General features: G+C 52.7%; 1 protein-coding gene across 2 annotated transcripts; it reads left to right on the forward strand.

Annotated features, from left to right (window-relative positions):
- SMAD7 (SMAD family member 7) lies at window positions 1-27,775 on the forward strand (the record flags this gene model as incomplete). Of its 2 annotated transcripts, none has more annotated exons than XM_080714272.1 (4): window positions 1-610; window positions 1,946-1,999; window positions 7,935-8,009; window positions 27,237-27,775. In XM_080714272.1, 4 exons carry the CDS (start codon window positions 1-3, stop codon window positions 27,773-27,775), a joined length of 1,278 nt encoding a protein of 425 aa, XP_080570398.1. The 2 variants fall into 2 exon arrangements, with proteins under 2 accessions (XP_080570398.1, XP_080570399.1); XM_080714273.1 differs by having other exon boundaries at window positions 7,938-8,009.

The raw sequence follows: 27,775 nt of genomic DNA on the forward strand, positions 1-27,775 counted from the left end.
ATGTTCAGGACCAAACGATCTGCGCTCGTCCGGCGTCTCTGGAGGAGCCGTGCGCCCGGCGGCGAGGACGAGGAGGAGGGCGCGGGGGGAGGCGGAGGAGGCGGCGAGCTGCGGGGAGAAGGGGCGACGGACGGACGGGCGCATGGGGCCGGCGGCGGCGTGGGCCGGGCCGGCTGCTGCCTGGGCAAGGCGGTCCGAGGTGCCAAAGGTCACCACCATCCCCACCCCCCAGCCGCGGGCGCCGGCGCGGCCGGGGGCGCCGAGGCGGATCTGAAGGCGCTCACGCACTCGGTGCTCAAGAAACTGAAGGAGCGGCAGCTGGAGCTGCTGCTCCAGGCCGTGGAGTCCCGGGGCGGAACGCGCACCGCGTGCCTCCTGCTGCCCGGCCGCTTGGACTGCAGGCTGGGCCCGGGGGCGCCCGCCAGCGCGCAGCCCGCGCAGCCGCCCTCGTCCTACTCGCTCCCCCTCCTGCTGTGCAAAGTGTTCAGGTGGCCGGATCTCAGGCATTCCTCGGAAGTCAAGAGGCTGTGTTGCTGTGAATCTTACGGGAAGATCAACCCCGAGCTGGTGTGCTGCAACCCCCATCACCTTAGCCGACTCTGCGAACTAGGTAAGAAGTTGATCGGCGCCCACCTTCCTCATCCTGGTGCAAGTGCCGGAAGAAAAGCCCGTGTGTGTGTGTGTGTGTGTGTGTGTGTGTGTGTGTGTGTGTGTGTGTGTTGCCACCTCTCCAAGGTGGAGTGTGCGTCCATCCCTTCCGGGATAAGACGCGGGGCACCAATGCGGAGAAGGGACAAGGGGGAATCGGAAAGCCCTTCCTTGGGGGTTCCCTGTAGGCTTTTGCCCCCGTCGCCCCGAGGGTGTCCACCGGCCCTGTGCACACACCGTTCAGACCTGTGGCTAAACATTAGACGCGCTTATTTCCGGATCAGCGAGGGAGTGCGGAGAGAAGTGGGGGTCACGCCTCCCCCTTGTCCGGAAAGACGTTGAGGTGTGTGGCCGAGTTGGATTCGGTCCAAGCCCGCCGAGGAAGGCTGGGAAAAGCGAGCTATAAAAGCTGGAAAGTCTCGCTGCTTTTGTAAATAAGGAGAGGCACGTCGGGCACAGTGGCCCAGATACTCCCCTGGCCTCTGGGCTTTGGAGTTTGGGGGCAGAGGGCTAGAATGAGAGGCCGAAATGGGTTTCCAGTCTCAGTTCTGCCAGCCCCAGGGTAAAAGGGAACTAGGCGCCAGGAGAAGTTGGCTGCCCTCTACTTTTTCCTTTCTTCCACAGAAAAGTATGCAATTAATGGTCGTTAGAATGGCCGACCCCAGGCGCCTAGGTGACGTCGCTGCCCCTTAACACGGCTGGGGCCTGAGTTTCAGCCTGAGACCCTGGGCGCCTACCCTTATATCCTCCCAGCACCTCCATTCCCTTTCTTTTATCGGCGTCTTTTTGCACAGGGTGTGTGTGGGGGTGCACCCTGGGCGCTCGCAGATCCCCCAAGTTCACCAGCACACTTGGGGCTCGTCTTGTAGGTGGGCTAAGGGAGCCCCGAATCCCCGTGCGAGAGCGGGGCGGAGGTGAATTGCAGTCCTGGGGGCGGGGGAGGGTAGGGGGCGCGGGGGTTCACGGGTGCGAAGGGGGCTCGGTTGCCCCCCGCCCTGTGAACTGTGAAGTGCGCGCCCCGGCCCAGCCGCGGCTGAGCCGGTGGTTTCCAGCCGGGCCCGCGGAGCGCGGCGGCGGCGGCCGCAGACGTGGAGGAGCTGAGCGCCGTGGCTGGCGCCAGGCGGCCTCTTTTGTTTATCTGACAGCTAAATATCAAGGCAATCACCGCCTCGCGGCCCTGCCTCCAACCCCCACAGCTAAGACAAACAGTTGGACTAAAAGAATGCCTCTGTTATCATAACTTTCTATCTTTCTCATGGCTAGGCCTTTATAGTCTCTTACTTTTTTTTAATTCCAGAGTCTCCCCCTCCTCCTTACTCCAGATACCCGATGGATTTTCTCAAACCAACTGGTAAGTAATGAGTTTTCAAAAATATGCTTCTGTCTTCAGTTAGAATGAGCACCCCTAGAAAAGCCGGGTTTTTATGCCCAGGCTGCGGCCGGGGAGGTGCTAGGATTGTTGGAGTTGGTTATAGGTTTCCTCTATTGGAAATTTGGTGAATTTTTTTCTGTTGTGGCTGCATTTTATTTTATTTTTTGGAGGGAGGCAAAGATGTTTTCTAGACATGCTTTACATTCTGTTCTTTTTTACGGTGTCTGCACTCTGTGACCAAATTTACTTCAGTTTGGACGCATGGGGGCTTTAATCCATGAAGTGTCTTGGGAGCCAATTAGAACAAGCTGATGGGAAAATTTGGAGAATATTAAGTGATGGAAGATTCTGGAAAGAATGGGAAGCAGGTTTGGATGGGCGGGAGGGCAGTTTGAGAAGGGGCACAGGGGACTTTGGTTTGGGGTAAGACACTAGGACATTTAATCAGCAGGGGCAAACAACTGGACGGTGCTGGGCTCTCCCTATCCCAGTCTCCTAGGAAGTCGGTCCTGGCCTGGATATTTTTCTCAGAATTCTTGGTAGGGGCCATGAAAGTTTTTAGCCTAGCTCTGCCTGCCTGTTGCTTTGCTGCTGGATGGCCCCGGGCCAGGGCAGAAGCCCATTTGAGACTGGCACCAGCCCCGTTGCGGTTGTCTGCTTCAACTTCTGGCTGGCGGCACAAGGGCCTGGCCTTGGGAGCTGACAGGGTCAGCAAAACGGATTGGAGATGACAGCGGGGGACAAGCTCTGCTTCCTGGAGCCCCTTCTTACAGCAGGAGATTCATTTAGTAAAAGTACAGATTGTAACTTTGTTTTTTGTGTCTGGATGCTGGTTCTTAAAAAAAGTAAGGCCTGGGATATTTTTTTATTTTGCCAAGGTGGCACCATTTAGCTCCTGGAATTCTACAAGTCCTTCCGCCTCATGAGTTTTGGCTGTTGGGCCTTTCCCCCCACTAATTAAAAGTTTTGCTGGGGCGTTGTCATAAATTAAATACTTTAATGAACGAGTAACCCAAGCCCGGGCTCTGCAGCCAGCCCTCCCGGGACTCCCAGGTCTCTCAGGGGAAGGAGTTCCTGCCTGCCTGGTGCCTGTCTAATAAGTGACCGGCAAAGCATGTGATATTTTGCTTTCGATTTACAAAACACCAGATAAAATGGCCATTAATGAGGAGATAACCAGCCCTCTGTATTTCTAACAAACGTCAACTAAAATTACCAACCTCGCTTTTCTCAAAGAATGTAACTTGCCCCAGTTTTTGGCTTAAGGAATCCAGAATTCTTTTATGAAGTTCTCTGAGGGACTACCTCCTTCCTGTTTTTGGTTTTCTTTCTGTATTCTTCAAATTTGAAGGCTTTCTTAGAAGAGAAGTCTTAGTGGCCCCAGGGGTACGGACTCCCCCACCCTCCAAAAACCATAGAAAAGAAGGGCTATGTTCTCTTGGGTTTGCTGCAGAGATGCTGGGCTAAATCTGTTTGAAGGATTTAAGCAGACATTCTGCCAGGCCAGGACCTCATTTTCGGTGAGTGGAGTGATATATTTATTCATTAGCAAGTGTTGACATTAGGTAGCAAAATGTGTGTAAACAGAGAAGCCACAAAGACAGGAATGTGCCATTTCCAAGGGGGGGGAAATGTCCAGATCAGCCAATAGGAAGTGATTAACCTGCCAATCGGAAACCCAAACAGCTGGCTACTCACCCAAAATGTTTTGTTTAAAATAAAACAAAACAGGGAACATCAACAAAAGGGCATTGTTGTGTAAGAACAAGGGGATGGTAACAGATGAAGTCCCCACGAGAGGACTGGTTTGGAGCCCGAGGGGCTCTGGGACAAGTCTAGGACTGGTTTTGCTGGCTGTTTTGGCCAGGGGTGTTGTGGTTAGACGCGCAGATGGGAGGGGTGCAGCCCCAGCCTTTTATCCCCACCTGGTGTATGCGAGAGTGTGGGGCCTGGGAATTCAGATTGGTTGCTCACATTCTTAAGTTTCTAAGCTTAGCTTGAAGTTTTGCTCTTGGGTTACTAGGTGAAACAGGCCTCAGGTTTTACAATGGACGACTGTTAAAAGTCTTAATCAGTTGCACAGCTAAGGGAATCCCTTCTGTGAGGCTTCCAGCTTGGAAAGAGGCCATGGGAGGGGGACCTTTGGAGGCGCGAGAGGGCCAAACATGAGAGTACCATTTTGCCATGTTTAGCTTGGGGGGTGGGGGGGGGCTGAGGTTCCATGCCAGCAGAGTCGAGTTCAGAGGTTAGACGTGCCTGAACCTCAGGTCGAGGTGCCTGGGACTGTGGCTCTTGAAAGCCAGGAAGATATACTCCCGTGTGCCCATCCTCAAGGAATAAGTATGTCCTTTGCTACTAGATGGAGCAGGGCACAGCTGGGAAGGTAGCTGTGTGGGCTCTGCTTCGCCCCGCTCTTATCTGCTTGTGTGAAGGACCTGGGGAGACCCAGGCGGCCAGTGCCTTTCAGAGGATCCAGCCTCCAAAGCGTCACAGAAAATCTGGCATCTCCACCTGAGACCTGGCCCTGCCTTTGCCTCTTAACTTAGGTCCCTTTCAAACCAGGTGATGAGAGTTTGATTAGAGCATTCATTTGTTCACTTACTAGTCCATTCATTCATTCCACAGATGGACTGATGTGCCGTCTTAGAAATGAAAAGGATTCAATACAGTGTAGTTAGTTGCTCTTTGGGGTTCCGTGGAATTCTGGGTTTGGGTGAGCCCCCCGGGTCAGAGTTGGGGTATATGGGTGGTGGCGGTGGCAGCTGGTTCCTCTGAACCCCGAGGTACTTAGGATGCTCAGAGTTTAGTTGGTGAGACTGCGCTGGCTCTGGGTAAGAGGAGTTCAGTGGGATTCCTTCAGCAGTTCATTCAGGGTTACTCTCAAGCTTGGGTGTTTAGATTCTGTTAGAGCAAACCTCAGCTGGAACAGCTGAGAGAAGAGAATGAGTCTTTTTCTCCCATAGAACTTAGCACCTCTGGGTGCTTGGTAATACTTACTGGTTGGTGAGAGCCAGGAAGGCCTAGTGCTGTTGACTGTCTGCCAGGCTGGGCTTTTGGGGAGCAGGAGACACAGGCAGATGGTGAGACCCTGACTTTTGAGGTCTGTCTTTGTAGAACTCTTTTGTGGGTGAAGGTTGAAGTCTGGCCCCCCTTGATCCTTAAAAGCCTGGCAGTAGCTTGAAGCCAGTCTGGCCACCTCCAGGAAAGAGGGATGGGCCGCAGTGGCTTGCCTGGGGAGGGAGAGCCATGTACTAGGAGCTGGACCCTCCACCAGCTCGCTGGGTGGCCCCTTGAGCTAGTCAGCGACGCCTCAGTTTACCTGGGTAGCCGTGGAACAGGTATACTTTGCGACTTCACAGGGGTGGCAGGGAGACCTAATTAACGTTTGTAAATCCTCCAGAGATCAAAGGCGCAGCAGCCAGGCAGAGCAGCATTTCATAAAAACGCTTGTGGTTGCCAGCCCGCGATGAAGCTGGCTTACCTTTGATGTGAGACCGGCCGACACCCTGGCTGTGGTCATGGCTCTGCCCGGAGAGGCCAGGCCTTGCCTTTGAAACACACCTTGCCCCTGGCGCTCAGCCAGCCAGAGCCGGGGGTGTGGCTGAGGAGAAGTCAACATGCGTAATGCGGGGGGTGTCTTCCAATTTGGGGGAGAAGCCCATCTTTAGAAAAAGAAGCCACCAGTAGTTTAGAAAGTGCAGGGCACACACCATGTAACAAGTAACTCCATTTCCTGGCCCCCTCTCTTGTTTTCCATATGATTAAGTGTCTCCTGTAAAACTGTATATTCCTGTTAGGAATTACACCTTACTCTGATGAAGTGAGATGACACAGTCTTTTCCGCCCTGGCCCACCCTTGCCCCCTTCCTTATTTAGGATAGGTTCTTTTGCTTTTGTTCGATTTTGCTGAACCCAGGGCATCTGTCAAGGAGCTAACCTCTACCCTGGTCCAGCCTAGAATAAATCTTGAAAAGTTACTCTGCCAGTGTGGAAGAGAATGTGGGAGAGGGAGAGGACCTCGGATTAGAGAGGAAACCTTAGCATTTAAGGGGAGCAGACAGTAGAGACAATAGAATCTCAGTGAGAGGAGGAAGGAGAGCTGTGTTTGGTCCAGGCTTGGCTACCTAACTAACCTCCTCCTGTCAGGAATTACAGGCAGCCACTGTGCCATGCAAGGGCTTCCAGGGCTACTTGCCTCTGGCCTGCTCTTGGTCCTGCATGAACCAGCTAGTGCATTGGCTATGGAGTTGAGATGCCTACTCTTTTTGGCGCGGTACTGGGGTTGGAACCCAGGGAATTTCTACCTCCAACCTATACCTCTAGCCCAATTTTGTTTATTCTTATATTGAATCAGGGTCTCAGTGAGGCTGTCCACGAACCACGATCCTCATGCTCAGCCTCCCTGGGATGGGATTACAAGCATGCACCACCACGCCCAGCTTGAGATGCCCACTCTTGAGCCAGGCTTTCTGCACAGGCTCCAGGAAGTTTGGTGTTGGCATTGGCACATGCGGAACTTACAGGGTCTTGTGTATTTGTGTTCCATGAGATTAATTAGTTGTGGCTCATGGGCATTATTTTTTTGTTGTAATTGCCGGGTAGGTGGTTGTAGAGTCTCATTCTCAGCTGGAATTGTCATTACCCTGTTAACATTGAGGGCATTGTGTTGGGCATCTGAGGGTGACTGATAAAGGCAAAGGCCAGTTAGGCTAGATGGAAGCCCAAGGGAAAAGAGATCAGCAAAGGCAGCAGAGGGAAACTGACCAGAAAGATTTTGTAGAAACTGAGCAGAGACAGCCTTGTAGATTGGCGTTGCCTGGGGAGGTTTCTAGAGATTGGGCGTGGGGTGCTTGAGCCAGTCTGGAGGCAGGGAGAACATTTCCCCTCCAGCATGAAGCCTTTGCTGTCTTTTTTTTTTTTTTTTTTTTTTTCGGTTCTGGGGATAGAATGCAGAAGCATTCTATCTTCGAGCTATACCTCCAGCCCAATTTTTAGTCTTTATTTTGAAACAGGGTCTCACTGAGTCACAAAGGGCCTTACTAAGTAGTAGCTGAGGCTGTCTACGAACTCAGATCCTCCTGTCTCAGCCTCCCAAACGCTGGGATTACAAGCAGTGCACCACCACGCCTGGCAGCCTTTGCTGTCTTGATCTGGTGATGCTTACACGGGTGTACACCCAAGTAAAAATGAGTAAAATTCAGTGAGTCTCCTGGAAATGTATACCGACCTTATTCTTCAATTAAAAAGGAAAATCCCCAAGAACTGGGAAGTCTGTCTGAGATGGAACCCAGGAGTATTCTACCTCTGGCTATACCTCCAGCCCTTTTTTATTTTTATTTTGAAAGAGGCTCTCCGTAGGTTGATGAGAGAGAGTCTCACTACTTGCTGAGGTTGTCCTCCCACCTGGATTCCTCCTGTTTTAGCCTCTCAGGATTACATGCGGGCGCCATGGCGCCTGGCTGGAGGTCTGTCTTTAAAGAGATGGGTGAGACCCTCATCTGTGGGCTAGGTAAGAAGACTCTTGCCCTTTATAGGGAAGACAGATGAACCAAGTCTGAGAAAGTACACCCTGAACCTTCTTTTCTTTGACCTTGGGAACCACCAGGTCTCCTCAATGGGGAACTTGTAATACAAGAGAAATTCCATACAGTCTGTGATCCAGCCTGACTTGACTAATGATTAACTGGCCTCCGGGAGTCAGCCAGACGGCTGACAAAGGTGCTGTGGTCTGTCTCAGGATGGGCAGCGAAGCCCGGCAGACCATTAATAATCAGCCCCGGGGCTGCGAGTCAGCGAGTCAGCCTCTTGGAATGTGTGGTGTCTCCCCCTTGTGCTGTTTAGAAGGTGCCTAAAGGTGAGCCTTGGTGTTTTTGTTTGTGTATTTATTTTATTCTCTCCCTTTTTCAATCCACAGCAGACTGTCCAGATGCTGTGCCTTCCTCTGCCGAAACAGGGGGAAGGAATTATCTGGCCCCTGGGGGGCTGTCAGGTAAGCTGCTTTGTCTTATCTTTTTAGCAATTCTAAGGTTTCTAGGAACTGCTGGAGACTGCAGGAATGGAGGTGGCCTTCTGCCACCCAGGCTGGTCTGGAACTCATTCTCATTTTCATGTGTCTTAAACTGAACACATTGGGGTAGCTTGGATACCCTTCAGTTTGGCCTGGGGTCCTTTCCAAGTCAGAGCCCTGGGCCATCCCAGGGATGAGGACACCGGAGATGGCCAGGGCCTGGTTCTGTGTGAGAGGTGTTGGTTTTTTTTTTTTTTTTTAAAGCAGCTCCTGGCTCAAGGGACTTCCAGTTGGTGATTGTGTGTCATGAACTCCCGTGGTTAAGCTCATAGCTTGCTCTTGCTCTGGGTGCATGGAGGAACTTGAAGGGGATAGATGGACTCAGACTTGTAGGAAACTTGTTGAGGACAGATCCCACGCCCAGGACAAGTCTCAGAGTAGATCTTGAAGCATCCCCCCAAATCCTGGCTCCCCTTCTTCCGGCTCAGTGCAGAATTCTGTAGCACTTATCTGCATTTTCCTGCAGGTAGAAGGTGACCTAGCTGCTCCCCCGCAAGGCAGGCTTTCCTGAGCCACAGTGCTGGAGGATCATGGGATTGGAGGAGGTGTCCTGAACACCCTGTGCCTCCCTCATTGTCCCTGAGAACATGAGAACAGAGTGATTCCTGGAGAAACTCATTGGGGCCAGGCGTGGTGGCACACGCTTGTAATCCCTGCGCTTGGGAGGCTGAGACAGGAGGATTGCATGGATTCGAAGCCAGCCTCAGCTACTTAGTGAGGCTTTCAGCAACTTATTGAGACCCTGCTTCCAAATAAAATATAAAAAAAAAGGTCTGGGAGTATAGCCCGGAGGTAGAAAGCCTCTGGATTCCACCCCCAGTACCACCAAAAAAGAAAAAAAAAAAACCTCATTGGGAACCTACAAGTGGGAGGCATTTTATTCTTTTTTTCTCTTTTTTGGTACTGGGATTGAACTCAGGGTCACTCTACCTTTGAGCTCCACCCTCAGCCCTTTGATATCATAAATTTTGAAACAGGATCTTATTAAGTTGCTTGGAGTCTGGCTAAGTTGTTGAGGCTGGCCTCAAACCCATGATCCTAACGTCTCCGCTTCCCAAGTGCTGGGATTGCAGGTGCGCTCCACCACCGCCAACCCTTCCATTCTTTTCTAAAGACCTCCTCTTCCTGGTTTCCCCCCACCTCACCATTTCATCAGTAGATTTGCTAAGAAGTAACTGAAGCCAGGGGGAAGGTAACCTGGTTTGGGGGCGGGTGTGGAAAGTAAATCTAGCAGAGCTGTGGGCATTTGGCATTTCTTACCTTGGGGCCACAGGTGTGAGACCATGGGGCAGCAGCTCACCTGGAAGCTGTAACACTCTTGTGCACCCTCTTTTGTGGGGTAACCCCAGGACTCATTGGTCCTAGGCATTGACCACCATGTGTTGCCCAGGAACAGCCTCTCCCCGTTTCCCCTGCGCCCTCCCCTCCAGGAATAAAGCTTTTGCTGAGCTATCGCAAGGAGACCCTTGTTTGTTTTGAGTACTGTGCAGTATATACTCTGACTGTTAATCTGAGACTGAGGATATTGTTTACTCAAAGCTTCTAATGAGAGCAGAGCAGGAAAAGAAGGGACCACAGTGGGGAGGTGGAGGGGAGTGACCCTGTGGTGGTTGAGGAGGGAGGCAACCGGCCAGGCAGTGCCTCTTCTCTGCTTTCGAAGGCCCAGGGAGCTGAGAGAAAAGAGAGTTCTTGCAAGAAAAAGGGCGAGGAAAGAAAAGGGGGTCTGAACAAAATAACACACTCAGGATGTTGTTAGATGGCTTTTATTTTTTAAGCCCTGGGTGTGCAGGGAGGGGCCCCAGCTTCTCCAGACCACATGAAATAAGCAAGGGAAGTGGTAGCTTTTGAAAGGGGCTTTTCGGAAGGTTTGTCTTATTGATAACATCTTGTCTGTCTCCTCTGCTGGAGGAAATGACGACACCAGGCTGGGCGACACCAGGCTGGGCGCCCAGTGGCCTGACCCCGGCAGCCCTTCTGAGATGGGTGGGCTTTTTTGCTCTCCAGATTTCTTCCAGTCCTAGAAACCTGGGGGAGTGGGGGGGGGAGCCATTAGCCACTTCTCCCCGCCCCCCAAGGTGATTGCAGTCACTTAGATTAATGAGGAGCTGCTAGGAAGGAGTGGTGTCTGAAGGGATGGAATGGTATAACAAAACTGCAAAAGAAAAAAAATGGGGGGAGGGCTTGCTCCACATGAAAGAGCATTTGTTTTGAATTTTAGCTCTTGATTTACTAATTCCCAGGGCTTCAAAGTTGGAGCGCTTTTCTTCTTTCTGTGCAGAGCTGGAGCCATGTATTAATAATGTGCCGCGGGGGGGGGGGAGGTTGTAGGAACGACTTTTTGGGTTGATGCCAGTGGTTTGGGGGTGTCTGGAGAAGAGTTGATGGGCCCACAGAAAACCTAGGGCTGTTCTCTTTGTAGAGTGAATCCCCCCCAAAAGGTGCTTGTACTTCCCAGCCAGGCCAGAGGCTTTTATAACCACAAAAAGCCCAGATCTCCTCCCTTCAAGAGCTTGATGGCTCCTGGGGGGTGGCCTGGGCGGGTCTGTCTTGGGATGGGGAGGCCACAGGGGTGTGTGGTGCTGAATGGGGCCTGGAGGCTGCAGGGGAAGGGGTTAGCACTCTAGACCCTGGGCTGGGGGTGGGAGCCAGGCCCGCCTTGGAGGGGAGCAGGGTATCAAGCGTCCAGCAATGGGTTCCTCCCTCTTCCCCCTTGAAATAACCTCTCTGAGTCTCTTTCACAGGCCCTGTGTGCTGTTTTCCTTCCTGTCCTGCCCTGGCTGAGAACGGCCTTAATGAATGGGGCTCAGTTTAGGGTGGGAGGAAGGTCGGCCGCGGGAGCCAGGGCTTGATTCTCTTGGCAAGGGAAGAAGGGAAAGAAAAAAACAGGCGAATGTGAAAACTCAGAGGCTCCGAGGTGGGGGTGGGGCGTGCTCAAAGACCTGCCCCTCCTGAAATGCAGGGGTGACTCCAAGGCTGGTCCTTCCCTTTCCTGCCTCCTTCAAATTGCCAGCCCAGAGGAAGGGGAGTGGGCGGGCAGGAGCCCTGGGAGCAGGCCCCTGGCTGCAGGTTGGAATTCCAGCCTTGCAGGGGGGGGGGGCGCTGGAAGGGAGATGGCAGGCTCAGTCCTTTGAGACTTGCAGTAAAACACACCCCACCCCTGCAAGTTTCCTCGGTCTGGGAAAATGGGACATTTTTAGAAGGCAGTGACTTGGTTCCAGGAGATTGTACTTTCATTTCTGACAGCCGGCTCTCAGAGACAGATGGATTGCTCAGTGCAAGCTTGTGTGTGTGTGTGTGTGTGTGTGTGTGTGTGTGTGTGTACCATAGACATACAGACGATCCCGTGTGCAGGCATGCGAGCACACGGAGCCCCAAAGGCAGGCCTCTGGGGATAACTTGGGTTCGGTTAACATCAGGGCAGCCTTTCCCTGAGGATGTGGCCTTGAGGAAATTGGTTCTAGACTGGGATTGAGCAGCCTGAGACAGCTCTTTGGGTACCAGTGTCTTTTGAAAAGGCCCTTGCTAGCTGGGCATGGTGGCACATGCTTGTAATCCCTGCGCTTGGGAGGCTGAGACAGGGAGATCTCACAGGTTCAAAGCCAGCCTCAGCTACTTAGTGAGGCTCTCAGCAACTTAGTGAGACCCTGTTTCCAAATAAAATATAAAATAGGTCTGGGAGTATAGCCTGGAGGTAGAAAGCCTCTGGGTTCCACCCCTAGTACCACAAAAAAAAAAAAAAAAAAGAAAGAAAAAGCAAAAAGAAAAGGCCCTTGCTGCTGTTTGGACACGATGCATCATGGCTCAGGAAGATCCACTTTGGCAAGGTCTGACATAGCTGGGAAGTTTCTACATTCGTCTCAGTGGTGGAAATGGAAAGGATTAGCTTTCAAAGCGGCTTCTACTGTTAATGCTAGTAAGGAAGAGAATGTGTTCAAAACTGTCCATCTTTGCAGTGTCCATCTGGAGTTTCTGGGGGGCTTGTACCTCGAGGGTCTGCTGTCCTGGTTTGGGTGGGGGGTGGGGCAGAGGAGCCGCACCCCAGTTGTTCAAGGTTACTCCGCCCAGACCCAGGTCTCCCGCTGCCTCAGCCATCTGGCCCTCCCTCCCCAGTTATTGCAAGATTAGAGGCTAGCAGCCGTGGATTGGTGGTGGTGGGGAAACCAAAGCAGTCACGTGTCTTAGGGAACTTGAGGGAACCCCATCTCTCTCCCCATATATAGGCATGCTTATTTGGGGGGACATCATTCCGCCAACCCAAGGGTGGCCAACTCCCTTGCTAAGGTCTCAGAGATCCATGGATGGTTCCAAGTCGGGTGGGAGTCTGCTTGAGTCAGCAACACCCACCTGAGGACTGCTCCTCTTTGATCCCACTGGTATCTGTCTTTGACTCTGAGGAGTGCCATTGAAAATACCTATATAATCTAAAAATGCCTTCCTGGCTCAGTCTGTGGCCGACTTGGGCTCAAACCAAGTAGCTTTGGAAAGATTGCTCCATCCAGTTTTAAGGAGAGTTATTCTGCTGCATGTGAACAATTATTTATTGTCTGGCTTGGGAGTGTGATAGGAGCTAGGAATTTGGGCCTGTTGCAGTGTTTCCAGTGGCTTCTGGTTTCAGTGAGATTTCTAATGCCTTTGGGGGGCTTGGGCGGAGGGGCACAGACTAAGCTAGCCCAGGGAGCTGGCCTTTCTTCCAAACGGCTTTGAGCCTAGGCTTTGGGGGAACCAGACAGCCCTCTCTCACTGAGATCCGATCAGACTGATCAGACTTCCTCTCCTTCCCCCTTCCCCCAGGCCACTGTGAGAAATGACAGTCTGGAACTCTTGGGACACTGTCTGCAACTTCTAAAAGCAGCCAGCCTGATGACCCCGGGCTAGGGCGTGCTCACCTGCACACCCACACCCTGGTGTAGACCAGTCAGCAACAGCTGCCCAGGCTGTTGGCTGGCCTCTTCTAGAGTGCCTGAGGTCATGTCCCCGCCCCTGGAGAAGGACTCCCTGATAAAACTCCTTTTGTCTTGGGAAGTATGAGGTAGTCAGGCAGGGGTTAAATGCAGGGTGACAGCATTTGAAGTCTCTGGAGCAAATTTGGGCTGTTCTGCCGGCCAGACTAGATGGGCTACTACTACTTGTGAATCCTGTCCCCCGGCCCGGCTCTGGATGATAGAACTTTCAGCTGCAGTCTGGCACCCCGGAGTCCTCCTTTCCCGGATCTCGGGCCTTGACTTAGCTGAGCCAGGCTGTAGACTTGTAGGCCTACAGATGTCAATGGCAAGTGGGACCAGCACACAGGGAGGAAATGCCAGAGGATTCACAATCAAGTTTGGCTTCCTTTGCTTCTTTATTACTGCTGTGGCTCTTGTGTAATGTTGCTTCTGTGGTATTATCGTGGCCAAGTTGGTCTTTGTTCTCCTCTCTCTGTCCAGGGCCTTGAACTTGGAGCGGTACCTTTAAAATAGATGTCTTGATCTGGTAGAATTAAAAAAGCCATAGGGTGCTGGTTCCTAGAGTTGTTTGCGGATTACAGTGGGATCGAGCCTCTTCTCAAACATGAAATTTTTATAGACGCATTGAAGGGGGAACCCCACAATTGACTACATACCTCCTTCCGTTTTGCTTGGTGGTTGTGAATGATACTGCAAAAGCAGGCTTCCTTTTGGGGTGATAAAAAGCCGGTGTTAAGATAGTGGCGCCGCCGTCCTGTGAGCCTCTTCAGAGGCCCTGATGGAGCGTTTTGTACTATGCGTATTTTATTGCAACATTAAGTACATGCAGTTATTGAGATAATCAGTGAAGAGCAATGACCAGAGAGACTTCTGTGGGACCTGCGATCTACTGGTGGGGTCGGTTATTTTCATACCCCCTTCCCCGAAGTCTCCTGGGGCCGGGACAGCATGGATAGATGTGAAATACCTGAACCAGCAGGTGCTCCTGAGTGTTCTGTTGGCAACCTTCCCCTTTTCTGTGCAGATTGCAGAAAGGAGAGGCAGAAAGTTCCTTTTGGTTCAGTTTCTGACTGTGACCTTTCTGTACTTCTGTTGTCTCTGCCCCAATCTGCCCTCCAGCCTGCCCATCCCAGTGACAAGCAAGGGCCAGCTCGCAAACTGGGTGACCCAGACAGGACCCTTCCTGGGCTGCCGAGCCCCTGGTCCTGGGGCAGGCAGGTGACCCAGGCGCCTCCGCCTTTGTGGAGCCTTGCAGAGGATACTGTAAGCGCGGCCACTGGGAGGTCACCGCTGGCCCTCGCATCTTTCTCGCTGGGGATTGAATGGCTGGCCCAGAGTCTGGCCGCCTGCCTACTGTCACACGGAGGCTTCCTCTCCGGGCTATTTTCAGCGGGAAGATATTATTAACTGCTGAGGCACAATCCTCAATTTAGTGGCTCACACACCAATGAAGCCACATTCACTTGATGGCAGGCAGTCTGCTCACACACGCTGGCTGGTGTGGGGTGCTGCTGTCCCCCGGCCTCTCCTGCTTTTCCTCACAAGGGTCACGATTCCTGCAGATACTGCCAGTTCCAGAGGGAGCCAGGCTGCTTATCAGACTCACCCTTCAAGGTGTAGAAAATATCACTTCTATTCTCAGATGGAGGTCATAACAGGGGTGGGCACTGGATGGGAAGAGGAACTTTCAACAAGGTTTAGCATGCTCATTTAAAACAGAGTGGCTGAAGCCGGGCGTGGTGGCTCACACTTGTAATCCCCGTGCTTGGGAGGCAGAGACAGGAGGATCGCACAGGTTCGAAGCCAACTGCGCTGGTTTAAGAGACCCTGTTTCCAAATTTAAAAAAAAAATTATATATATATGGTCTGGGAGTGTTACCTGGAGGTAGAAGGGTTTCCAGGAACCCCAGTACCACCAAGAAAAAAAAAAAAAAGAAAGAAAGAAAGAAAGAAAGAAAGAAAGAAAGAAAAATAAAAAACAGAGTGGCCAAGTGGCTCACGCCTGTAATCCCAGCATTCGGGAGGCTGAGATCGGAGGATTGCAAGTTCACAGCCAGCCTCAGCTACTTAGTGAGGCTCTCCGCAACTTAGTGAGACCCTGTTTCAAAATAAAGAATAAAAAAATGGAGCTGGGCGTGGTGGCGCAGATTTGTAATCCCAGCATTCGGGAGGTTGAAACTGGAGAATCCCGGTTCGCAGACAGCCTCAGCTACTACTTAGTGAGGCCCTCTGCAACTTAGTGAGACCCTGTTTCAAAATAAAGAATAAAAAATAGGGCAGGAGGTATAGCTCAGTGGTCGAATGGCCCTGGGTTCCATCCCCAGACCTGCAAAAATAAAAATAAAACAGTGATTACTTTCACCTTGTAAGTTAACAGGAAATATTGGGACAAGAGAGGAAATTGCATCATCACTTTTTTTTGAGAAGAACTCCAGGAAAAAAAAAGTTGTTCATGAAAGGTAGTGGCTGAGAGTTTTTTTCTTTTTCTTTTTTTCTCCTTTCCCCTTCCTTTCCACTCCCACGAGAACTTTTAGGCCATTTTCTTTAAGAAAGACTGTTTGAGAACTTTGTTATTTTTATTATTAAAAAAATTTACCAGAAGGGTCACCTTCAGTTGAAATGTTAACTGCATGCAGCTTGACTTCCCGGTTTACTAAAGAATCTTTTCATGACTTTTTCGGCTTCCTTCCCCAAATGGGGAGGCCACGCCACTCTTGGCTGAAAGCTAATTTTGGTTTGGCTGCGCCTCCTCAGCACCCAGCCCCACCCAGTGTCATTAGCTCAGTTTTAACTTGCCAAAAAAAAAGTTTTTTTGTTTTTTGGTGGGGGCAGGTAGGAATGTACTTAGGCCCTTCACTCCGCTGCTGCTCTGCACCCCCAGGTGCCTGGCATTGTGCAGTGGGGTCCACGGGCTGGCATGCTTTCCAAGCCACTGTTTCCCATCCCAGGAAACTTCCTTTCTCTCTCCCTCCCTCCATCCCTCCCTTCCTTTCTTTTTTTCTTCCTTCCACTGGGGATGGAACTCAGAGGGGGCATTCTACCCTAAAGCTTTTTATTTCCCTTTTTTTGTGTGTGTGGTACTGAGGGTGGGACCCAGGGGCTTTTCTACCTCTGGGCTATACTCCCGGACCTATTTTATACTTTACTTGGAAACAGGGTCTCACTTAGTTGCTGAGAGCCTCACTCGGTAGCTGAGGCTGGCTTTAAGCCTGTGTGATCCTCCTGTCTCAACCTCCCAAGCGCGGGGATTACAAATGTACGCCACCACGCCCGGCTTATTTTCTGTTTTGAAATAAGATTTCAGTAGGTTGCTAAGCGTCTTCTTAAGTTGCGGAGGCTGGTCTTGAATCTGTGATCCCCCTGTCTCAGCCTCCCAGTACTGGGGATTATACCAGCATGTGCCACCATGCCTGGCTTTTTTCTTTTTTTTTTTTAACTTTCTAGGCCAAGTGTGGTGGCACACATTTAATAATCTCAGTACCTGGAAGGCTGAGACGGGAGAATTGTAGGTTCGGGACCAGCCTCAGCAACTTAGTGAGGCCCTCTGCAACTTAGCAAGACCCTTTCAAAATAAAAGAATAAAATTGAACTGAAGGCGTGTAGCTTGGAGGTAGAATGCTTCCCAGTGGGTTCAATCACCAATACTGCAAATAAATTTAAAAAATAACTTTCTCAAGACTAGTTCTGGCGTGGAGTAGAGAACACAGGGGTTTCACAGGCCCCCCCTTACCCCCTTTTATGGTACTGGGCATAGAACCCAGGGCCGCTCTACCACTAAGGCCCACCTCCCCAGCCCCTTTTATTTTTTATTTTGAGAAAGGGTCTTGCTAAATTTCTGAGGCTGGCCTCCAGCTTGTGATCCTCCTGTCTCAACCTCCTGAGTCACTGGGGTCGCAGGCCCACGGCACCATGCCTGGTGACTCACAGCTCCTAACTAGGTGACGCGGCCACCCGCTCACCCAGCAGCAGTGTCCCCAGGAAGAGCCAGTTTCAGCCCTGTGGTGGGGTGGGGAGCACTGAGCGTCCGTGTATTCGTCTTTGGGTATCTGATGATCCACGACATGGAACAAAGCCCTGACTCCTGCTACCATGGAGCTTTGTTCAGGATGGAGATCGGGGGCATGTAGTGTGTGTGGCTGGCGGCCCCGCCGCCCTTCCCCAGCCTCCCAGCTTTCTTCTTAGTGGGCTTTGTTTTGTTTTCATAACACAAGAGCCCCAGGGTGTGTAGAAGCACTGTTGAACACTGGGTGAGGGTGACTTGTCCAAACACCAGGACGCCAGGGCAGAATGTTGTGGGCAGGTGTTGTGCCCACAGAAGATGCCTGGCCGGCGCCCTCCTTGGAAGTGCCTCTTTGGCAGTCTCTGCTTCTGGGCAGTGGCTTAGCCAAGGACAGAGGGCTCTTCCACCTCTGGGGAACCCTGACGGGAGCCTCTGCTCGGAGGCTTCTCCCCTCCAGGCGGTCAGTGCCTCGGCCACCAGGTGTGGAGCTGGGTACCTGGGCAGGCCAGCTGCTTTGAAAAAGCCACTGTGTCCCTCTGATTCAGTCATTGGACAGATATTTATTTTGTGGGCACCTACTGTGTGCCAGGCCCTCTGCATTTAGGAGCATCCCGGGCCCTGATAGATGAGCGGCTTGCTGACGGTGGTATTGCATTGATGAGCCCAGGAAGCGGGCAGGCAGTGGAGGAGCCAGGTTCAACCACAGAGGCACCAGGATTGGGGTGCCATGCCAGCCCTCAGGTACAGGAACAGGCCCCCGGGGTTCCTGGATGCGCAGGGAAGGCGGGGCTGGCTCCTCACTTACTTGCGGCCCCTGCTGGTTGTGTGGTCTGTGGAGCTTGAGCTGGAGAGCTGGTGGATAAACAGAATTCTCTCCCCGCCAGTTCCAGCCCCTGACAGCAGGAGGGCATGACCATAATCCTTCCTCCTGACCCGGGTACCTGGGGTGCAGAGCTGATAGAGGGGACCCCAGAGTGCCAGGGGCACAGTGGGGGCAGGGAAGCTTCCGGCAGGCAGTGCTCAGGGTTTTGACAGCCAGAGAGTAGGTGGGCGATTTTCTGAGCCCAGGATTTTGGCCATCCCTTTGTAACTCCGGTGGACTTGGTTCTCTTGAGGACCCTTTCAGAAAAGAGCAAGAGGTCGTCCTAAAGTGCTTTTTAATGGTAAATCTGAAGGTAAAGGCAGGCTTAGTGGCACATGTCTATAATCCCAGTACTTGGGAAGATGGCAGGTTTGAGATCTCATTTCAAAATGAAAAATAAAATAGACTGGAGAAGGGGTCTAACTCAAAGGTAAAATGCCCTTGGATTCTTTCCCCAGCACCAAAAAAATAAGAAATGAAATAAATAAAAGAGCCAGGTGTGGTGGTACGCGCTTTTATCATCCCAGTCCTTGGGAGGCTGAGACGAGGATCGCAGATTCGAGGACGGCCTCAGCAAGTGAGACTCATCAACCTAGCAGGACCCCCGTTTCAAAGTAAAATAGGGTGGGCTGCAGGTGTAGCTCAGAGGTAGAATGCCCATGGGTTCAATCCCCAGTACCAAAAAAAGGGGGGGGTGTCAACAAAAGGGCTGAGGGTGTAGCTCCAAGATGGAATGCTCCTGGGCTTAATCCCTACTACAAATAAGTAAATAAACCTGAAGGTGAAGCCCATCTCAGGCCCAGCCCTTGGGGTGAGGCCCTCGCCAGGCACAGTAATTGAAGCTGCACTTGTCAAGGTGTTTCATTTTATGCTTCTCTTGCCCTGTGGGATCCCCGGGGAACTACTGACTCTTAGGAGCTCTGCGGGAGTCGGCTAATTGAATTACTCTGCTCGAGTCTGTGGAGTCCCACCGGGAAGGCGCCCCACCGGGAAGGCTCCAGCCGCCGGATCCTAGATCCTAGGCTGAGAGGGAAGAATGGGTCCCAACTCCAATTTCATCTTGCAGAGCTGGGCGTTTCTGTCTTTGAACCAGGAGGACTCAGATAACCCAGCCAGCGACTGTTGGTGGCTCCTGTATTGCTTTTCTGCCTTGTTGATCTCAGACTGTCACTCAACCGAAACAAAAACCGCACAGTGCCAAGATGTGACCAGGCCGGTGGGTTCTGGCCTGTCTGCACCTCTCTCACCTTTCCCTGCTTCCCTAATGTTGGAAGTGTCTCCTGCCCCCCTAGGCTAAGGAAGGGTCATTTGAGCCCCGCGCTGCTGGGGAAGAGCTTGGGGGCCTTGTCAGCCCAAAGGCTGGCAGCACTGTTGGCCAGGTCTGCCTCTCCCCTCATTAATCAGTAACCCAAAGGGAAGCTCAGAAAAAGCCCAGTGCTCACGAGCTCTGGGTGCCCTACAAATTTAAAATGAGCCCCATCTGCAGCTTGGTGGGTTCAAAGTGGAAACCCCACGGTGGGGGGTATTTCCTGAATGATTCAAAAGCACCCCCCACCCCTGTTTGCAAGTTGCCAGAGTCCTGGGAGGAAGAATTACCTGGCCTGCCTTCCAGTGTTGGGAGGGGGCCGGGGTATCAGCTACCAGCAGGCCTCATGGCCGCACCCCAATCATTTTTGTGTTCTGGACCTGTTTTCTCATCTACAAAATCAGGGGTTGAAACTTAGTTGGCAAGGGTCATCCGCCTAGGGTCTGTGGTCTCTGGGTCCTGGATCTGAGGAGGTGTGGGAATGAGAGCCCTGCTGCTGAGGCGGTGGGGGGATGGGCAGCTACCGGCCTCCTCCATTCTAAAATAAGCTTGTAGTTTTTTGTGTCTCTTGGCTTGCGAATTCCTCCAAGTATGAGTGAAAGCTGGAGACTCTGCCCAGAAAAATGCATATACATACCATCATTTGCATACATTTTTTGGGGGGTGCCTTACTGAACCCCCCCCCCCCAAGGAATCCCCAACTCAGAAGGGCATGGGGGTGGGGGAGACTAGCTGCTTCTTTTTTTTCCTCCCTTTCCCCCTCGTGCTGGGGATGGAACCTAAGAGTGCCAGAGCACCATGCAAGCACTCTATCACTGAGCTACACCCCCAGTGTGGCCCTTCCCCCTTTTGGTGCTAGGGATTGAATCCAGGGACATTCTACCTCTAAGCTAAACCAGGGTCTTGCCAAGGTGCTGAGGCTGGCCTCGAACCTGCGATCCTTGTATCTTAGCTCCCCAAGCACACAGGGATTACAGGCGTGAGCCACCGCACCAATTTTTTAAAGTGTATAACCCAGAGACATCAGCTCTGGAGGCTGCAGAAGTACCACCCAGATCGGAGCCCACATCATGGCCACACAGCACTGAAGGGTCAGGGGTAGGGGGGCTTTTGTTCCTCTCCCATCCCCTTGGCCTCTGATCAGCAGGCAGGGGGAGGGAGCCCACCCGGAGTGGGGCTTGGGTCCAGGAGGTCCCTGCACTTTGGGGGTAAAAGGGCCCGAATGACTGAGTAGTGAGTGTGTCCAAGCCGGGAGATTAGATTACAGAGGCAGACAGAAGTAATGATTAACTTTTCCAGTCTGCGCACTGTCTCCAGCCTGTCGGTTCTGTTGTTTTCCCCCTGTAAGTACAGTGTGGCCCTGGCCTGGCCAGGCCCTGGGCTCGGTTGTAAAGAGGAGGAGGAGGAGGAGGAGGAGGAGGAGGAGGAGGAGGAGGAGGAGGAAAGAGCCCTGGGGGGGAGGGGAGGGAGCTTACTTGGAGACTTTTCCATCAGATCCTGTGTTGGAATTTATTGGCCGGAATGCAGTAAATATTCAAAATGCCAGCCCATCCAGCAGTTTTCATAATTGTTGTGGAACAAGGAGAGCGGGGGAGGGGAGGGATGAAAAGGACTTTTGTTTCTTGCTGCAGTTTTCTGCATCTTCCATGGGTTTCCTACCTCTAGCAAAACCGGAGCTGACATGGAGCTATGTAGGGGACGGGGAAGGGGCCCAGGCAGGGCTTCGATTGTGGGTCCTGTGACACCTTCTGTGTCTGAACTGGGAGCTGGGGCTTTATTAAAATGGGGCACAGGGTAAACGAGGTACTTGGTTTCCTGCACACACCAAGCCCCTAGACCTGCAAAAAGGGATCCTGTACCTCTGGGGGTTTAGTTCTTTGGAAAAATTGGCTTATTATGCCTGTCTGTATTGAGACTTAGTTACTAAGTTTTAACATGTAGCTCTAGCCTTCTCACACATGGTCAGTAGTAAGAAGAGAAAGAGGAACTCTGGTTTATGAGAAAGTTCTTCTGTTGGATTCTTTCTGTGGATGTTCAACCATGTTCTCTGCTGACTCTGCAGGTGGGAATCCAGACATGGAATCTGGGATCTCCCAACCCTAAAAGTGGCAGGCAGGTGGGATTTGGACTTTCTCTTTCGTGGTTGTCCAGCCTGGTATCTTCCTGGGGGTGGTCAAAGTCACACCAGCGAGGTAGGGCAGGTGAACAGACTGCTTTGCTGGTCTGGGGTCTGTGTGTGTGCAAGTGTGGAAACTCTCTTCTGCAGAGAGCTGCCGAGTAATTTATTTTGGGGGGGCAAGGTGCATCATAGAGGAAAGCAGCCTGAGATCAAACTTGAGAAGGCTGGATGCACATTAAACTACAGCCAGCAAGGCCGGTTTACTGTAAATATTGTGAATGGAGCTGGCTGGGCTGGGAGTCCCCACCCTTCCTCTGAGGCCTCTCTGGGAGCTGGGCAGAGCTGGCCTCCTCAGACGGCAGTGGCTGCTTGTAGCCGGGTACATGCTATAATTTGCATGGCTGAACGCAGGGCTACAGGAAGCCGCGTCAGCCTGACTGGCGAGACAGACAGGAGCTTTTGATTTCTGTGGCTTCCCTCCTCTGTCCTGTGGTCTGCCCTCAATTGTATTCTCTGATGGCCAGATAGTGCTCTTAGGAGGAACCCCTGGGCTGGGGGCTTCAAACTTGGACTCCTGGGGCCTTGGGTAGAGATAGTGTGGGCACATGGAAGTATATTCCAACCCTGGTAATTGATTATCCACCACGATTTGTCTGCAAGGGCACACTTGCTAATCAGTTTTCTGGACCAGCAGGTTGTGCCAAGTGTTGTAAGCTCCGGAGAATTTGTAGGATGGTGTCAATGGGTGAGAAACTTCAGGGTGCTGAGCCTGGGCAGACATTGGAAATACTGTGATGGTAGACCTCGGGACTTAGCTTTTCCCGAGGCCCATGAGTGACAAGACAGAAAAAGAACTCACAAACTTTGTAACTTCCAAATAACAGAGGGGGAAAAAAAAAAAAGTTTAGAGATGGGCATGGCAAAACCTGACTCCAGCCTTCTTTTTCTTTTAATTTTGTTTTTATCGATGTGAGTTGAGTGCAGAAATGTGCCCTGCTCGCTGAAGTGATTTTCTCGCATTTTAGAAGGTAGTAAAAATTAAATGGGACAAGAATTGTTGAATACTGATTCACCAGAGACCATCAGGGCCAGAAGGGTCCCCAGGACACCATTTGCCCCAGTCCCCTTGGCAAATGACCTGTGCTTCATTCCCTCTTCTTTTCAGATAGGGTGGGCGGCTGGGGATGAGCAGTAGATGGTAGAGGGTTCACCCAGCCTGCGTGGGGCCTTGGTCTCCATCCCTCCCCTCAGGATAGGATGGTAATCCTATGCAATCTTGGAGCCCCTGGGAACCAGGACCTTTGCATAGTAAATGCTTAGTGAGTGTCAACAGCAGCACAGGACTGTTCTCACACCTGGGCCTGAGTGGGAGAGGCAAGGGGGGGTGATTAATCAGCGAGGCTCTGCAGTCAGAGAAGATAGGGTCCTAAGAGATAAGACCCCATCACAAAGACCTTATCAGATTGTCACTGGGAAGCCCCATTTTAGGATGAACTTCTCACCCACCAAGGTTGCACCAGGGGGCCTGACTCCACATCTCTGGACTCACCTTTGGGGTGTAAAGTGGCTGGACTTCCCTGAGGGTGGGGCCTGGCTATTTTGGACCCAGAGACTCAGGAGAGCATCTTGACTTTGTGGAAAATCCCGTGCAACCTCGTGCCCATTCACCAGTCTAGCCACCTCAAAGGAGATGTTACATAATATTGAAAAAAAGAAAATCCTGGCTTTCTCAGGTCATCCTTTCACCAACCAGACCTCTTTTTTTTTTTTTTTTTTTTTGGTACTGGGGATTAATCCCAGGGGCATTCTACTTCCAAGTCACACTCCTATTTATTTATTTATTTATTTATTTATTTATTTATTGGCACTGGGGATGGAACCCAGGGGCATTCTACCTCTGAGCTATACACCAGCCCTATTTTATTTTATTTTATTTTTTAATTTTTCTTTTGTAGTATGGGGGATATTTATTTTGAAACAGCGTCTCACTGAGGCTGCCCTCGAATTGCGATCCTCCTGTCTCCGCCTCCCAAGTGCTGGGATTACAAGCGTGCGCCACCACGCCCGGCTCACTGGGTTCCCTGTTATTGATTTCGGTCCTTGGCCCTTTGGTGGCTTCGGTGAGCTCAGAGCTGCCCGTTTCCTGACTGGGTGAGTAGCCGGGCGAGGTGCTGTTAACCTTTGAGATGTCTGATGCACAGGGAAGGGCAGAGTGGTGCGGCCGTTGGTGGCGCCTGGGTCTTGAGGAGGAGGACCCTGGACCTGCCGTGGGTGAGGCACGGTGGTGTTTGCACTCTGGGGTGGCTGGGTTGAGCCTTGTGTCTACATTTCTGCCCTTCCTTTGTCCCTGATCAGCAAAGTGGAGGCTGTAGGAGGCGCTGTGTCTGCCCAGGGCCCCCTTCCTGTCTGGCATCTCCATCCCGGGCCTCTCCTCTGCCTCTGACCTCATGCCATTTTCTCAAGCCGGACCCCAAATGGTACCGTCAAGGCCCTGAGCTTGGCCTTTCTCTCTCCCTTCATTTTTCTTTCTTCTTTTCATCTCCTTATATCTTAGCAGTAAATATTTGAAAGGGGGAACAAAACTTGCTTCCATAAACATGGCCTTAAGGCCTGGCCACCCAGTGCCATTGAGACTCCATGAGCCTTGGTCGAGAGGCCCTGCTGTGTACTCTCACCACCAGGGTAATTATAAGTCCCTGTAAGAGGCAGGTCTTCCAGTGTAAGTGCAGATAGGGGGAAATCCTCCCCCTCTCAGCCCCCACTTCCCTCTTTCCCTTGAAGGGAAGATTTTATGCTTTGAGGAAAATGAGCGAGGGGAGGGGAAACACCTTAATGGAATTTTAGGCAGATTCAGCAGTTTTCTGGTGTTGCTCCAAAAATTCCCTCAACTGTAATAAAAAGAAAAAATCGTGAGCAGGCATCTGATTAGTGAGCTTTTTACAATGCAGCTTTTCTTTTGGATGCTTTAAAATGAACACATAGAGTTTTAAAACAAGCCCCTATACAGTCTTCTGGGGAGGGGAAGACGTGGTAGAACATTCCGGAAAAGGTTATGAAGCTGGGGAAGTTACCAGGGGACTGAGTTTTGCCTTGGGAAGTGGAGCTGGGGCGGCCTGCCGAGGCTCTTAGTCTTTGATGACCAAGCCTTCTGGGGGGGGGGGGCTGTGTCCTGGGAAGCCCCAGAACAACGCGTGCACCCCCTCCCACTTTCGTGGGGAGAGTCTTGTGGGCTGTGGGCCCGCTGGGAACTGACCTGTGAAGGTGATGCTGAGGGATTCCCAGAAGGGGGGGCAGGGTCCTCTGTACTGGTGGCTTGGGGGGTGCTGAAAGGGCCTTCTCTGGGGATGAGCAGGTTCACTGGAGAGCAAGGGGTGACTGGGCAGGAGCACGGGGTACAGAGCTCCCCCTTCGGGGGAGTAGGAGGCCGCCGGGGGCAGGGAGGTGCCAAAGACGAAGCAAGGGTCTCCCTGCCTCGGATCGGGGCACTGGGTACACTCTGGGGGCCGTGGCCACGTGGGGGGGCACCCACATGCTGCTGTTTATCTGGGCTGGCCATTAACCTCAGTAGAACAAGGCTCTTTCCAGGGGCTGTCTGGCAGCAAATTGCTGGGTAGACTAGCTACTCAGATGAAAGAGAAACCAGGGCAGGCAGGCGGGCTTCTTCCCCCACAGGCCTCGGGGCCCAGCCTCGCCCGCTTCCTCTGCCCTCAGAGGCCTGCCCGGCAGATGAGGCCCCCCCCCCCCACCTCTTGCTGAGTTGCTAGTGGGGGCAACTTGATCCTAGGCCCTTGGCCCACCCCACCCCTCCCCCTTCCCTCCCCCTCTCCCTGGTGCCAGGTTTCAGTGAGTCCTGGCTGCATGAAACCAAGCTTTGTGAGCCTCCTTCGAGGGTCTCCTGAGCCGCCCTCCCGGCCCCTGGCCCTCTTCCTGCCCAGGTTCGTTGTTTTGTTGCTTCAGAACACCCTCCTGCCGCCCGCCGGGGGGACAGCCTGCCCTTCCCCGGGAGCATTCCCGCTTCCAAAGAGGTGGTGGGGCTCTGGTGCAGCCACTGCAGCTGAGCTCCCTGGGCAGGAAAGTTCAAAGGCTGCCAGCGCTCACGCGTTTATTAGCAGTTGATGGATACTTTGCAGAAACTAGTTCATGCCTGATGAGTCACCTTCTGCTCAGAGCCCTTGTCCCTTGCTTGTTTTTCCATCCGTGTGTGTGTGTGTGTGTGTGTGTGTGTGTGTGTGTGTGTGTCTTACACACACTTGGTCTTTATAAATACCTGGTGGGGCCAGGGCAGTGACCTGCGGCTTTGTGATGCTGATTTTCAGTGGGGCGGGATTGCAAGAAGGCGCCCTCGGCTTCCCATTTTTTGTAGGGATGTCTGGGAAGGTCAGTTGGGGTGTGACTTAGGGGACAGCCACTCGGGGGTGTGTTTGCGGCTGCCTTGGTGAGTCGAAGCGTGTGCATTTGTACGGACTTACTCATGGGGACACCTTCATCCAACACTGGCTGCTGCTGTAAAAAGAAGGTAATGGAGCCCAGTGCTTCCCAGGTCCTGACACGCCTGTAAAAGTTGGAATGAGCTGGTGTGCTGAGCTGTACCGGGTTACGCAGCCCGCAGCCTGCTGGGCGGCAGGATATGGCCTTCCTCCACCTCCTGCCTCGGTGGGACAGCCTTTAGTCCCGCTCTCTGGGGCCAGTTGCTTAGAAACACAAAGGCCATGGCTAAACCCTTTGCATGCCCAGCCCCCTCACCGTGGGGTCCCCAAGCCCACCAGACTGGTAGAGCGAGTGGGGCCTCTGGGCTTGTGTTTTTCTCTACAACCACCAACCCCCCTTTCCCCTTTTTGTTAACAAATACAAGACTTCCGGTCTCCACCCTGCTGCCACAAACCACATCGTTCCTGCAGGCTGGCTGGGCTGGGGAGATTTATGGTCCCCTGTCTGAGGCTGCCCTGGCGCTGGCTGCAGCTTAAGGAGGCAGTGGGATGGGGGGGGGTGTTCCTTTCCCTCCACACGATCTCCCTTTTAAAGTGCTCTTAGGAAATCACCCAGGCTCCTGGGCTGCCTGTGGGCAGAGCCCGGGTGGAGGCCAGGGAGGGGTGGGGCCTGCAGGGAAGGGCTCCCAGGAGAACAGCGTAGGGCAAGGGCGGCTGGGAAGGGGTGCTCTGAGGATGAGCCCGCAGAGAAGGGCACCAAGGATGGTCACATCCACTTTGGACGTCTCCCGGCTGGGCTCTGCTCAGGTGGTCTGGAGTGTGCTGCCTGCTGCAGTTTGACGTGAACTTGCCCTTTTCATACCAACTCGCAGCTGCTGACATGCCGAAAACCCTTTTTCTCTTAGGAGCTTAGGTGTCTTTGGCCCACACAACCCCCATTTCCATTTTAACCAGGCAAAACTCCCTTGCGACCAAGACACTGACTTGAGGGGTGGTGGACAAACCCAGAGACCACAGAGTAGATGGTTCCCAGAGCCTGCGCTGTGGGCTGCCAAGACTTAACTGGGTCATCACCCAGTACCCCAGTTTTTTCCATCCAGATGACAAGGGGCTGGAGGATCTGGGCCTCAAGGCTCCATCCTGTCGAGAGCTGAGTAATTCCAGGCCATCTCTGAGGCCTTTTCCACCACACAAAGCCAGAACCAAGTTACAAAGGGTGTCCTGCCACCCGTGCTCTGCAGGGATAGAGCTTTGGCCGGGCAGGCAAAGGCTTGAAGAATGGTAGGGCTCCTCCCTCCTGTATCAAGTCCTGCTCCGGTGGGAGGGCTCGAGCCTGCAGCTGGTCCAGGACCATTCTCCCCTCCTTCTGTGTCATACTGAGAAATGAGCTGGGTGTGGGTGTGCATATGTGTGGGTCCTGATTGTAAGGGGAAAAAAGGAAACTGCCAATCCCATCCGCACCAACCATGTCCGCCATCTTCTTGTCTTACAGATTCCCAACTTCTTTTGGAGCCTGGGGATCGGTCACACTGGTGCGTGGTGGCATACTGGGAGGAGAAGACGAGAGTGGGGAGGCTCTACTGTGTCCAGGAGCCTTCCCTGGATATCTTCTATGATCTACCTCAGGGGAATGGCTTTTGCCTCGGACAGCTCAATTCGGACAACAAGAGTCAGCTGGTGCAGAAAGTGCGGAGCAAGATCGGCTGTGGCATCCAGCTGACGCGGGAAGTGGATGGCGTGTGGGTGTACAACCGCAGCAGTTACCCCATCTTCATCAAGTCCGCCACACTGGACAACCCGGACTCCAGGACGCTGTTGGTGCACAAAGTGTTTCCCGGATTCTCCATCAAGGCTTTCGACTACGAGAAGGCGTACAGCCTGCAGCGGCCCAACGACCACGAGTTCATGCAGCAGCCGTGGACCGGCTTCACCGTGCAGATCAGCTTCGTGAAGGGCTGGGGCCAGTGCTACACCCGCCAGTTCATCAGCAGCTGCCCGTGCTGGCTGGAGGTGATCTTCAACAGCCGGTAG

This window comes from Muscardinus avellanarius, assembly GCF_963383645.1.
Source record: "Muscardinus avellanarius genome assembly, chromosome: 17".
In the NCBI taxonomy this organism is placed as follows: domain Eukaryota; kingdom Metazoa; phylum Chordata; class Mammalia; order Rodentia; family Gliridae; genus Muscardinus; species Muscardinus avellanarius.